Here is a 14332-nt window from a genome sequence, read left to right as displayed (position 1 = left end):
CGGATAACACCATTCCATTCTAAATGAGAATGACATGTATTAGTAATGTTTTAATTAAAAATTCTGAACTTTAATTAAATTCATTACGAACATCATTTTCATTATTATTCTTAAATATTATTCTCTCGCATATAATACTTATATACAATACTTAAAATTACATAAATAATAATTGAATTTTCAATTATATTCATAAAATATTCAATAATATATGCACATAAACTAATAAATAAACTCTTTTATTAAATAAATAATAAATATCATATTACATCTAATGCTTTTAGGACATCATTCTCAACAATCTCTCGCTTGTCCTAAAGCATGTGTGACATATCTTTAATCCCAAATCCTTCCAAGTGCCTATTGAATACATTCAGTGGCAATGTCTTCGTGAACGGGTCAGCAAGGTTATTCTCTGATGCGATCTTTAGAGTCGCTACTCGCATCTCTCTACTATGTCTCTGATTAGGTGATATTTTCTTTCTATATCTTTAGCACTCTTATGGCTTCTAGGTTTTTTTGAATTAGCCACCGCTCCACTATTGTTATAGTAAAGCTTAATTGGCTTCAAGGGTTGTTTGGGCCTTCCAAGTACGCAATGCACTAATAAATGATGAAACAATATCAATAAATTATTAAGAGAATAATGTACATTAGTTGTTCCAATGTAATAAATAATGCTAAACTTACAGAGCAATCATCCTTTTAAAGTCCGGGCGCGGTTTTTTCTCGAGCGGATCTAACCAAACAACCCTATCTTGCAACTAAGATACCACAACCAACATCCAATGTGATCCTCCATTAAATGGCACGAAGATAGTGCGCCAGGGATCCGCTTGGTAATAAAATGCAGCTATGACGTTTGCTCGGGTCTTTATCGCCAGCTCCACTTGACCTAGAAGGTATAATGTGAGCATCGAGGACATGAAACCCCAATGTCCCAGGACATTCTCCTCACGGCACATATTTCACAAGTGACTACATAGAAAATGAAAAAGTTAGTTAAACATTTAATAATAAATTTAATTCTTTGCGAAAAAGTAGTAAAGATATTTATATTACCACATGTATGCCATAATGTACCCAATACTAAGTTCTTGATAGGTGGTCATCCATTCAATATCATCGATGGTAATGTAGATTTGCATATCCTCCACTTAAGTGATATCAAATGGCATGTTAATCGGAATTGTTCCACTGGCGCTAATCGTGCACCGCATATGAATCATTAAGTCTCGAAGTGATTGGGTTACTTCAACGGTGATCGCTTATGTTTGTTTCAACTTCCTTTATTTCCCATCTTTTTTTCCTTGACAGCTCGGGGGGACGGTTGGGAGACTATCCATCCATGCTTTCCCCGTCGCAACAACAAAGAAATTGTTATTCTCATCTGCTGGAGCTAGAAGAATGCAATTACTACCATCACCAAAGCTTGATGAGGGGGCCCACCGCCGGTGGCATAGTAGTATGGACAGTACAACTCTCCTTAACACTACATTGTTGATCTACCGTCGGAGTTTCAATTCCCTCTCCTACAGGTGGAGGGATATGGCCTTGGGGTGAATGCATTGCTTCCCATTTGGCCTCAATTGCTTCCACCCTCTCACGTAACTTTACCAACTCCTGATCCCTTCTTGATCTATTAGTGGAATTAAAATACGTTGACTTCTTGACAATTTAGGATTACCCAACCCGAAGTGTTCTGGGTTTCCCAATGATCGAGTCAACACATCATCCATCCCCTGAGATTGAAACTTTTCTTGGGACTCTTCTTCAAAAAATTGGTCCTACAAAATTAAGAACAAAAATATTAAAAAGAAAAGCAATAAATCATAAAAAAAGGGATCCATCAAATGTGAAAAGAAAAGCAATTACTCACAATTAATTTGCCAATCTCTTCGCATTCTAAAATTTTATAAGTTCCATCCAATTTTTGTCGTATGAATTGTCATAAAGTGGCTTGATCCGGCTTCTCGATAGTGTTATGGAGTTGCATCTGTATTCAATCAAAAAGTATATTAATGATTACAATACAAACAAAAAATAATTAATATCATTGAAGAAAAATACTTAGGAACTTACATAATTCTCTTCTGCTTTGCTATATCCCCCATGAGCATTCTCATGCGGGTACTTCTACACTAATCTGTTAATCTGCTTTTTTAGAAACGGCTTGTCAAGCCAGACTAGACTGTACTCCACAAACTTCTTCCACACTTCCGAGATAATTGAAGGGTAGTTTCTTTTAACTTTCTGCGGGAGTTCAAAGACTCTGGGACTATCCAAACGTCGTGTATAGGTTAGACCTAAAGTCCTGAGCCATCTTTCCAGTACATGTAAGCTTGTATTTCCTTGCGGTCTCTAGAATAGTGAAACTTTGAACTATATCGTGCCAAGTTATCTCTCTGTTATTTTTATTTTCTTTTGATCTCCAATCCTTTATTGTAATTGACACGTGTTCACGAGCCAAGGCGCCAACATAGCTCATAAGCTAATTCCCCACTTTTTCAATGGGGTTGTTTCTTTCATCAAATTTAACTTCAAATTTTTGTCCATTATCCCTCTTTTGGGCAACCATACACATCATGGTTGCCCTTCATTTCCTATCATCATCCGGATTAAATTTGGGAGGCAGCCTTTTTCGAAGTTCAAATGCATTTTCACCCTCAGAAGTGCCATCATCCCTAAATAACTCTTGTGCGGTGTTAATTTCTTGTTCAAACTAATCGGGTCCCGGCATGTTTCTAAGAATGAATATACAATCGTAAACTAATCAAATTACTTTAATTTTGTAAACCTAAATTAAAAAATTACTAGTATTGAAATTTTTAAGATCACATTTAAACATTATATATTCAAATAATACAAATTAAGACAATTACACTTTGCAATGCTAATAATAATATTTTTTAAAATAAACTAATAAAAACCGTCATCTAATTCTAAACCAAGTCATTCAATTATCTAATACTAAAGTAATTAAATCACAACTAAGTCTTTCAAATTTGTAATCCTAAACTAAAAATTGTTCATATTCAAACTTTTTAAACATTACATATTCGAATGATACAAATTAAAACAACTACAACTAGCAAATAATAACCATAAAATTCTAAAAAATTAAATTAAGAAGTAATAGTGTAATCTAATTGAACTATACTTAACCGTCGTCTAATAAATTTTGAACATTTAATATAATAATCTACTAATTGTAAATTGATGAAAACATTAAAATCATACCTCTAGATGCCTTGTTCGGAAGTTGTTGACGGAGGAGAGAGGCCGGAATGATGTTGACAATGGCGGAGGAAAAATGTTCCAACTTCCCGCAGACTTCGACGGTGGAAATGCAACGGTGCCGGAAATGAGAGAGAGAATGAGGTCCACAGAGCAAAAGAGAGAGGGGGAAGGATGGGTAGAGAAGGAGAAGGCGGAATGAGGTGGGTTTTCCAATGGAGGAGTGGCGATTTGGATGAAATCGCGACGAAGGGAGAGAAAAAGAGAGAGAGAGCGGCTCGAGTTTATGTTCGGGGGGTCTAGGTTAAGGGTTTGATATTTAAAATTTAAGAAATCTCTTTGATAAGCGTCATCTAAGATATAATATTTAATGACAATTTTTCAAAAAACCGTCGTCTAATCCTCTGCACCAACTATACAAATTTTGTCAGGAGGATCAACGACGGTCATTTTTGAATGTCATGTTTTTTGTAGTGAAATATTAATAAGTTTTCTATACAACCGATCCAAAGATTTGCAGTTGTACTTAGTTGTTCCCATGAAGCCAAGAATTATTCGTGATAGCGAAAGGGGATGATGATGACTGCAATGACATTCCATTGGTGAGTAAAGGCTTCGTATCCGTTGACGAGGCTGATGTTTTTTATTATGATCAGATTCCAACCTAGTCCATTTAGATGTTAAATAGACATGTGTTGAAAAAGTTAATAATAGAAAGAGAAAAAAAAAATGATCATGTATTTACATGTGTTTCTATGAACAATTTAATTTATCCGTTGTTGTAATATTAATCATGTGAAACTACATTTATTGATGTAATATGTAATATTTGATTATTACAAACAATGACGGTTTCATAGATAAATCGTCGTTAAAATTCAATCGTAGAGGATGATTAACAAAAAAACTGTCATCTAATGTAGGAGTAATAACACCATAATCGTATTCATCCAGCATATTAGACGACGATTTTAAATAAAAACTATCATTTTATGTCATATTTAATGCAGTCAAAAACTGTCGTCAAAAGCCTTTAATATTTAACGACTCCTGATTAGACGATGATTATTAAAATTGTCGTGAAACACGCGATTTGTACTAGTGTGAGAATAGTGAGTTGAAGACTCTTGATGATCGCACCTAGTACAAAGTCTTTGTCACATTATTACTTTCTCATTATGTACAAAGTCTTTTTCACAAAGAGGAGATAATGGAATTCACGAGTGATTTTAGGAGTATGAAGTATGAACACCCACACTAATGAATGAATTTTCGGGGAAAGTCTTTCTATCGCAAGTCATTTGCAATACGATCCTATGTGTACTGCCACCTCTATTTTTTTTTTTAAATTTTATTTTTTATTTTGCAATTAAAAATACAAGAAAGTGGAGACGTCGCTTACTTTCTTTCGTTTTCCTCATACTGCTCTGCTTTTTCTTCTTCTCTTCGTTGTGATTTCTTTTCTTTTTCTCATTGTTCGACATACGACCCAGTTCATAAAGGGATAAAAAAAAAGATATCAACATCAGGCATGTATTTCTTTCTGCAATTATCTCCAACGACAAAAGAACGAAGATGGCCAGTGTAAAACCCAAAAAAAAAGAGAGGCCCATCTTCCAAACCACTTTTCTACGCACCTGTTTTATGCCGAAGCTTTCTCCATAGTCCATACACATGATTCAATATATATGCCGAACCTTACCCAATTAGATTATCAATATTTCTTGTAATTTCTGTTCGAGGAGAAAGGAACTATACCTATAAAGTTGTAAAATAGGTATTTTAGTACCCTTAGACCTTAGTAATTTGTATTGTATTGTATAAAGTGTATTGTGTTTTATTGTGCTATATTGTCATCGTAAGATACGGTACTTAGTGTCATGACGTATTGTACAGAGAGTCAATATGTAAAATTTAAAAAATTTGGAGGTTAAATGTAATTTTTCAAAAATTTTGAGGGTCAAAATATAATTTTTTAAACATGTAAGGATCAAAATATAATTTTAAAAAGTTTTGGGTCAAAAAGTAATTTTGTAAAAATTTTAGGGTTAAAATGGAGTTTTGTAAAAATTGAGGGGTCAAAATGTAATTTTTAAAAAATATAAATTTGCATTGTGCCCCTCAGTCGGCTCCGACACCCTAACCTCCAACTGTGCCAAACTCCGGCATAAATCATTAATCTGCTGTAAAATAATACAATACAATATGTCAAAAATGAGCCGTATTCAATAATACGACATAGACCGTATTAATTTACCATCAACTTTAGCTTATAAAATACAAGTCACACTAAATATTGTATTATCATATTATATACAATATGGTGCTCTAATACGGTTAAATAAATATGCCCTTAAAGAATTTTTAGTATTATTATTACTCAAAAGCCGTGGATAATATAAAAAGAGAGGAGATGGAAATTGGAAACGTAGAAAGATAAAAAGCATTGGTGGCGGAAAAAAAATTGTTATTTTAAAACTTTTTAATGATGTGGAGTTATTAGCCACATGTCACTATCTCCTTTTCAGAAGTGAAAGTTCGGGTCGTTTGGCTCGACACAACAGAAAATTTAGGATCGGCCCGGCCCGGTCCGTTATTTTCACTGAGCTAATTCGGTCTGACTCTAAAAGGATGAGGGTCGGCCCAGACCGACACATAATTCATAAGGTATTTTTTTAGGGAAAAAAGAAAGAAAATTGCAGAATTTATGGACTTTTCCCCTCATTCTTAATTAATATCCTTAGTATAGTTATTTGACTAAAAAGCTTTCTAATCAAGATTGAGAGGTAGAAATCTTGACATATGCACTTTTAAGGATATTTTGTTTTCTTTCCCCAAAAAATAAATGAATTAAAAATGGGTGATTAAGCCGGCCAAGACCGGCACAGATACTTAAGCGAACTGGGACCATACTAATGATGACGGACCTCAAGGCAGCTCGTTTAGTCAGACCTAAACTTACAACTTTACTCTTTTTCTTACCCGGTCACGAGAATAGCGAGTCGTACAATATAGCAGCACTGCTCTTAATTTATTCATAACATATGTTTGTTTGTATATTATTTTTTGCTTGACAAAAATAAATTTTAAAAGAAAAATAGGCCACAAAGCAGTTGACATTATAAATATGTAATAAATCGTTACTTATCAAATCGTAAGTTACTTAATTCACATAACCATTAATTTGACCTTAACAGATCAACCGAACTTTGATTCTGCAATTTTTTATTGTGAAACAGATAGGCCTCATTTAGTTTGTGGATTCAAATTTTTAATTTGAGTTGACATGTAATTTTATGTGAGAGTTTTTCACTGTAGCAGAAAATGTTAGATGTTACTTTTTGTAAGAGCTTTTAACTGTAGTAAAACTGAAATTAAAAATTCGAATTGGTAAAATAAACGAGGTCATAAACTATCGTTAATAATTAACTAGAAAATAACTTATAAATGAATTAAAATTTCTCAGTACGGTGATATCTCTTGTAAAGTTATTGAAATAATTAAATCCGATTGCACACTATAAACATAAATTCAGAAACTTGATTTAAAAAATTGTATTTATATTTCGAACTAGTTACTTACAAAAATCAAGGGTATTGTCGAACCCATAGCAGTATTTTTTTTTTATTATTTTCCCATTTTATAATGTTTTTGAACTAAAAAGATAGACATTGTAATTTTGAGTACCAGAAAAGGACTTTGTTGTATCTGGAGATTATTTTTCTGAATATAACGTAGTATATATCCGATGGAAGTATTTCATTACATCTATAATACGTACTTTAACAAAGTGGAATACTGTAATATACTTGAATGATATTTTCCTATTATAATTTAATGACCATATTGTCGGAGCAACTAGCATTGAAGACTAGATAAAAATTCCGGATAAACAAAAAAGGGAGCTTTATTTACATTCGGGAACTTCATACCTATATGGTCACGAAACGACCTTTATTCAAAAAGGGACAAAGTAAGAAAGCTAAAGACAACAATTTTAATACAAGATAACAAGCATTTCCAATAACCTTTTTTAATGTGGAATAATAGGTGGGATACTTTGTTCGTAGGTAAAGAAATTAGTTGGATCAACTAAAGTCTTTACGTAAACCAATCTGTAGAAATTATTTTTAAAATACTTAGTACCCCAAACGCTTGCTTGTTTAATATAGTTATAAGCACTTGTGTCACTCTCATTAGGATTAACCCCGATGTCAAGATCTCTAAAGTTGAGATATGCACCTCTTGGATTTTTAGACACATACGGAGTCATGAAATCGTAAACACTTCTTACCCAGCTAAGATGTTTGTTGGTGCTTGTAGTATTTTCGCCTTCTTTCCATGACGCCATGTACCGAAGGTTGTAGAGGTTTCCAGCTCGGTGTGGGAATGGGATTTCAGATTCTGAAATCTTGCTCAGTTTTCCTCCATAGGGGAAAAATTCGACATAACTTTGTCCAACTTCTTCTTCATACAATCGATCCAACAATTTTTTCAACACGCCATCTGGAACAGGCTTTCTCACATAATCAGATCTCAATTTAAAAGCCTTCGCGTCGAAATTGACCGTTCTATTAAGTAGAACTTCCAAGGGGTCATCGGCTCTAAAATTATTGTAAGTAACAATGGATCGGACCCACGACATTTCTGTGCAATCTTCTTCGAGCAAACCCAATTCGGAAAACTCTTTTTGCATCAATGGAAGGAGCCTATCCTTGCTGCCGTGGAATGTGGCTGAGATGATAGCTATTATTTCAATCTTTGTATTCCCTTGTTCATCGCTTGTATTCGAAGTTTGAAATCCGAGGAAGAGACTTAGATCCTTATCGATCTTGGAAACACGGCGTTGATATCGATGAACAAACTTCTTTGTTGCATTGTTTTCCCACTTCCTTACGATTGCAAAGATAGTCACTGTGGAAGGCACATCAACCAGTTGAACTTTCCAGGCAATTACAATTCCGAAGCTTCCGGCTCCACCGCCGCGTATGGCCCAAAACAAATCTTCCCCCATAGATTTCCGATTGAGAATTCTTCCTCGACTGTCAATCAATTGTGCGTCAATAATATTATCAGACGCGAGGCCGTATGTTCGTGATTGATAGCCATAGCCTCCTCCACCTAATTGTCCACCGGCACAAACGGTGCTGCAAAGACCGCCAGGGAAGCCGAGAGTTTTGCTTTTCTGGGCAATCCCGTAGTAAAGCTCACCGAGCGTCGCACCTGCCTCAACCCATGCAGTCTTACTCTCTGCATCAACGCGAACGGAAGTTAGGTTTCGGAAGTCGAGTATGAAAAATGGGACACTGGACTGAAAAGAAAGGCCTTCATAATCATGGCCACCACTTCGGATTCTTATTTGCACGTCATGCTTCTTAGAGCAATAAATAGTGGCTTGTATATGGGAGACATTTAATGGTATGACGATAGCGGATGGATTTTTGGTCGAAGAAGAAGAAAAACGAGGATTTTGATTCTTTGAATTTAATATAGTCGAATACGACGGGTTATTTGGAGTGTAGACAACGGACTTTGGTATACGAACGCTCAGGCATTGAAGAAATTCTTCATGATCAGCCGAAGCGAGCAGTACAAATGAGAAAAGAAAGATGATAATTTTTGCAAACACTAAAGAGGACCAAAAGGACTTCATTTTTCTTGCTATGTGAGTGGAAGGATAAAGATTACCACCTTAATTTATAGCGAAGGGGATGACTCCGTTGGCTATTAAAAAAAATAATATTTTCATCATATCATTTGACATTTTCATGAGCGACTAAGTATTTTGCCACTTTTATACGAAACTTAATAAACAAGTGGATAATTGAACCTTGATTCAATTTTTTATTTATTTTTTTTTAGAAAAATATTAAAGTCAACGAATTTATAAAAATATGAAAATGATATAGCAGATCGTCTGTCCAACTCACTCTCTGTCTAACATTAAGAAAAATCGTTTGCTTCCTTAATATACCAAACTTTGCCAAATTCTGGACTTTGGCATGCAACTAATATACGGAACTTAACAGACAGGTGGATTGAATGTTGATCGATTTTTTAACATCAACAAAATGCTTTTGTTTTTATTTCACGTTGCCAACAACAGATGCTAAATTAATAGATACCAGGATTTTGTGTTTTTTTTTTTTTAATAAGGAAATGATTATTCCATTTCATCCTTCTAGAAAGAAAGAAAAAAAAAAAAAAAAAAAAACCTGATTTAACTATGTTTCATACAATGGATGCCATTTTGGGAACGATTCTACGGTGAGAAAGAAAGATGTCATTTAGTGGAGACTGGACATAACTAAATTTACCGACTTTTTTTTTTAATTTAAAGTATTTGTATTTATAATTTCAGCTTGGAATTTGGTTAATCTATCTATAACAATACATAGAAATATCAATAGGCTTCCTTTTGGTTGAAAATCACCCCTTATGAACTGTGTTTTCACTGTTCTCCTCTATTTTTTCTTTTGATTTTTCCCCTTTTTTTTTTTTTTTTTCCTTTTCATCTTCTTGGTCGAAAATAACATTACTGTTCACGTACTTCTTGGTAAAAAATGTGTGTCTAGTATCAATTTTGCTACTTTTTTTTTTTGTTGCTCTCTATGGTTTTTTTCCCTTTTATTTTAGTCATTTTTAAAACTTTTTTGGCTAGTAAACCTAAAACTTAATTTTCCTAATTTCCTTTTGGGTTATTATATACTTTTAATAATAACACGATACGTGATTACTTTCCACCTTCACACCTGTTCGTCACCTAGTCTATATATAAAAAATGTGAATCCCTTCCGCATTTTTTGGGATTTCGACAGTTTACGTTTTGGTCGAAATCCACACCCCTCACCCTAACTTTTTTTTTTTGTTTTTTTTTTGTTTTTTGCTTTGATACTTTTCCAATTTTTTTCTCTTTTTATTTCCTTACAGGCATATATATGTTTAAATTCCTCTTTTAGTTTCTTAATTTTTTACCCTAAAACTTATTATGTTAATAATTAATAATTAATATATCAGTCATATATTATGTTAATTATAATCAATTAATTAGTAAATGATTGGTAAATAAAAAATAAATAGTAATTACTCAATTAATAATTAATATTAAATTATAACTATCAATATGTAATATACTAATCAATAATAATTAATAATTCATTTTTTCGTGTTGGTTACTCTACAACTTATTTATTTTTTTCATTTTAGTCCTTTTTAACCATTTTTTTATTTTTGTCCTGAATTTTGTTTTATTTTTAGTTCCTTTTTCCCTGAGCCTTATTTTTTTTTTGTTTTGTCCTTTTTGTCCCTTATTTTATTTTTACTCTTAAACTTTATTTTTTTACCGTTTTGATTTTTTTATTCAAAATTTTTTTATTTAATCATTTTAGTCTTTTTTTTACCCTTTTTTGGCTTCTTGCCCTTAAACTTTATTTTTGTTTTTCCATTTATAGGATTTCATATTCAAATTTTTTATGCTTTAACATAAACACGGTAGTTAAAATTTAACACACATATTGCTCCCCACGTGCAAAGCACGTGGGCTTCAACTGGTACTTAATAATAAGCAAAAAATGTAGTAGAATTTGGGAAAATGATGAAATAGAGATTGATATTATACTGACTTTGTATACTTTCTTAATAAAAATTTTCAGTGGTAGATGGGAAAGATTCAATTCTGAAAGAGGTTTCGGAAAGAAAATTTCATGTTTGAGCCGCAGAGTAAGCAAATATTTTATTTTTAATTTTACTTTTTTATTTTTATTTTTTAAAAATTTTTGCTGAACGCCTGAAGCAGTGGTTGAGCAAGTATAATCAAATAGAATTTGACAGCTTCATTGGAACAGATAGAAGCGTTTACTTTTAAAAATATTGTGGTTGTTGCTGAGAAGAAAAGTTTGTTGCATTGAATAAGATGGGTGATTATGAAATGCCCGAGCTGAATCAGTCTTATTCTAAATTGGATTAAAAAAAGCATATGAATGAAGTTACGTGGATAAGATCTACATATTTATGAGTGAAGCAATGTGCAATGAAAAATTTGACCCCCGGCTAAAAACAAAGAAAAATGAAAAGGAAACGAAACAATGATTAGTTAAGAGAGAGAGAGAGAGTTAGAGAGACTTAAATAATAACTTTAACTGATTTGTAAAGTAATTTTAAAATTCATACCATATTTTAAATTTTTATGTGTAATTTCCTAGATATTTGTCATTTTGTGGTTTTCTTTTCTTCTTGTTTTTTTTTTTTTTTTTTTTTTTTTTTTTTTTTTTTTTTCCTTTCTGTAGCTGGACGGAAACCCAATATTCGACCGTGACCATTGCGTGTAAGAATACTTGTTTCCTAGTATCCCCTCCTCCGTCTGTTACGTGCGCCTCAGGCAAAAGGCTGTCGTGTCACATGAGCCAGCACTTGGCTCATTGACGTGCTACCCAAAGCGTGTCAATTCAACGACTATGCGCATATATGCATTATGTCTAGGATATGCCACAGTCATACACTTTTTGAGCAATTTTTTAAATTAAAAAAAAATAGATTTTTCTGAAATTATTAGGAAAAGTGTTATGGGCACTATGAGTCTTATGCGTTTAATTGATGAATTCGTGTCATAATTTAAATTACGATTCGTGATTCATTATAATATTTTTTTCATAAAAAATATACATAAATTGAGAATAATTATGAATCATAATTTTAAATCTATAAACTAAACGTATACTAATTTTGAACATAAAGACACTTTGAATGAAGTAACACATTAGTCCGTGAGCTTTTGATTTTAACACATTATATTTAAATATTTTTATTTTTAACAGTTTTGGTATATGGCATTAAAGTTAATAATCAATTTCTGAAAATTAACATAGATAATATCTTTATCGTATAACAATTAAAAGTTTTACAAAGTTCAACGTGTAACAATTATGCAAAAAATAAAAAGTTAAAGGTGTATTAATTTTAAAATTATAACAATCTGAATTGTTATTAACAGTTCAACACTTTCAAATTTTTACTTTTTCTCTCTCTTCAATTTCAACTTTAAAAATGTTATAACTTTTTTATTTTAATTTAGATTGAGATTATTATTGTTTTAATGTCTTCATAATAAAGAGATGAACAAATCCTCATCCATATTGCATATTTTTTAATATCATTCACAATGAAGTTTTATAAGATTTATTACAAAATTATAATGAACACTTTATCCGAATTGTTGTCAACAGTTCAACACTTTCAAATTTTATTTTTTCTCTCTCTTCAATTTCAACCTTAAAAATGTTATAATTCTTTGTTTTAATTTCGATTTAGATTATTATTTTTTTAATGTCTTCATAATGAATAGAGGAGCAAATTCTCATCCATATTGCATATTTTTTAATGTCATTCACAATGAGGTTTTATAATATTTGTTACAAAATTCTAATTACAGTTTTCAACACTTTATCCAAATTGTTGTCAACAGTTCAACACTTTTAGATTTTATTTTTTCTCTCTCTTCAATTTCAACCTTAAAAATGTTATAATTTCTTTGTTTTAATTTCGTTGAGATTATTATTTTTTTGATGTCTTCATAATGAATAGAGGAGCAAATCCTCATCCATATTGCATATTTTTTAATGTCATTCACAATGAGGTTTTATAAGATTTGTTACAAAATTCTAATGAACACTTTATCCGAATTGTTGTCAACAATTCAACACTTTCAGATTTTACTTTTTCTCTCTCTTCAATTTCAACCTTAAGAATGTTATAATTTCTTTGTTTTAATTCTAATTGAGATTATTATTTTTTTTTAATGTCCTCCTAATGAAGAGAGAAACAAATCTTCATCCATATTGCATGTTTTTTAATGTCATTTACAATGATGTTTTATAATATTTGTTACAAAATTTGAATGACAGTTTTCAACACTTTATCCAAACATAGTGTGGATTTTATTTTCAATTCAAATTATAACTTATTTGTATATTCAAACACCGGTTCAAATTACAATTAAAATCACCACAATTTAGATTCTACAATTCTAACTAAAAAAGTTTAAATCTCTACTATTTGAGTTGTTAAAACTCAAACGAAATAGGGTGCCGCTGTCATTGTCACGTAGTCACATATTATTGCATAATTGCATCAGATTGTAGGGGTCCGATTTCTCTCTCTCACTCACTCAGACATCGGTGGACTTTTGCAGGTGGCATTTAGAACAAAGGTCTTCCCCCCAAACATAAACAGCAATGGAAGCATTTGCCTTGACATCTTGAAGGAGCAGTGAAGCCCTGCTCTAACCATCTGGAAGGATGTTGTCTTATAATCCTGATGTTGTGGATATAATTGAATGTTCTTCCATCAGTTGAATCTTCATGACTTTGTCTACGCAAGAAGTCCATAGCCTATATTGGTCCAAAAATGAAAGTTCTTAATCAATTATTTGTAATTGTGATATTTGGAAGAATCCGTGCTGCATAGCAGTATGAACTATCCTAGGTTGGTACACTACAGTAGTTTCTAAAATTACCATTCGGTAATTTCTGTAACGACCATTTTGAATAAAAATTGCCTAAGTTATTCACTAAACAGATTTTTTTTTTTAGATTCTATTGTTGGTTTTTTCATTTGATGTATAAACAGTAAAGAAATCCTACTGCATGTATGATCTGATGTTACGTCTGATGTTCCAGATGATGTTGGAACACCACCTGCTTTCTTACTCTTCAGATTAATTACTACGGAAAGACAATAATGCAAAAAGTAAAATAAATGCACACGATATGTTATCGCAGTTCGGTGCGCACACCTACTCTATAGGGCCACGCCCAGACAGTAAACAGTTTCACTATACTTCAAGAATTACAACACTAACGGACTTATTCACTCAAAGACTCCCTCCTAGACTATGACGCGGCTGTGATGAACTCGCACAATGACTCTGTTTAGCGTGTACCATACGTCTTCACATTCAACTACTGAACTCCCTTCAGTCGTTCATACTTTCATCACTGAACAGGGCTCAGAACTTCTCAACAAGTTCTCTCTTCTCTCAACAGCACACCCTCTGGAAATTTCTGCACATTCAAAAGCGTAACACTATTTCTTGAACTTA

At 32.3% G+C, this 14332-nt stretch overlaps 1 protein-coding gene across 1 annotated transcript; it reads right to left on the bottom strand.

The window, feature by feature from the left end:
- Positions 1-7126: 7126 nt before the first annotated feature.
- On the bottom strand, positions 7127-8889 carry LOC112092220 (cannabidiolic acid synthase-like). Its single transcript, XM_024167761.1, has one exon. The coding sequence runs from the start codon at positions 8249-8251 to the stop codon at positions 7271-7273; it is 981 nt and encodes a 326-aa protein (XP_024023529.1). The 5' UTR covers positions 8252-8889; the 3' UTR covers positions 7127-7270.
- Positions 8890-14332: the final 5443 nt, after the last annotated feature.

This window comes from Morus notabilis, unplaced genomic scaffold (assembly GCF_000414095.1).
Source record: "Morus notabilis unplaced genomic scaffold, ASM41409v2 Scaffold172, whole genome shotgun sequence".
NCBI classification, from domain to species: domain Eukaryota; kingdom Viridiplantae; phylum Streptophyta; class Magnoliopsida; order Rosales; family Moraceae; genus Morus; species Morus notabilis.
Note: the sequence above shows the minus strand (reverse complement) of the source record. Positions and strands in the feature narration are given on the sequence as shown.

What these genes read in the sequence shown, in the direction of transcription:
- LOC112092220 (XM_024167761.1), bottom strand. Translation starts at nt 8,251, where the DNA reads ATGGGGGAAGATTTGTTTTGGGCCATACGCGGCGGTGGAGCCGGAAGC.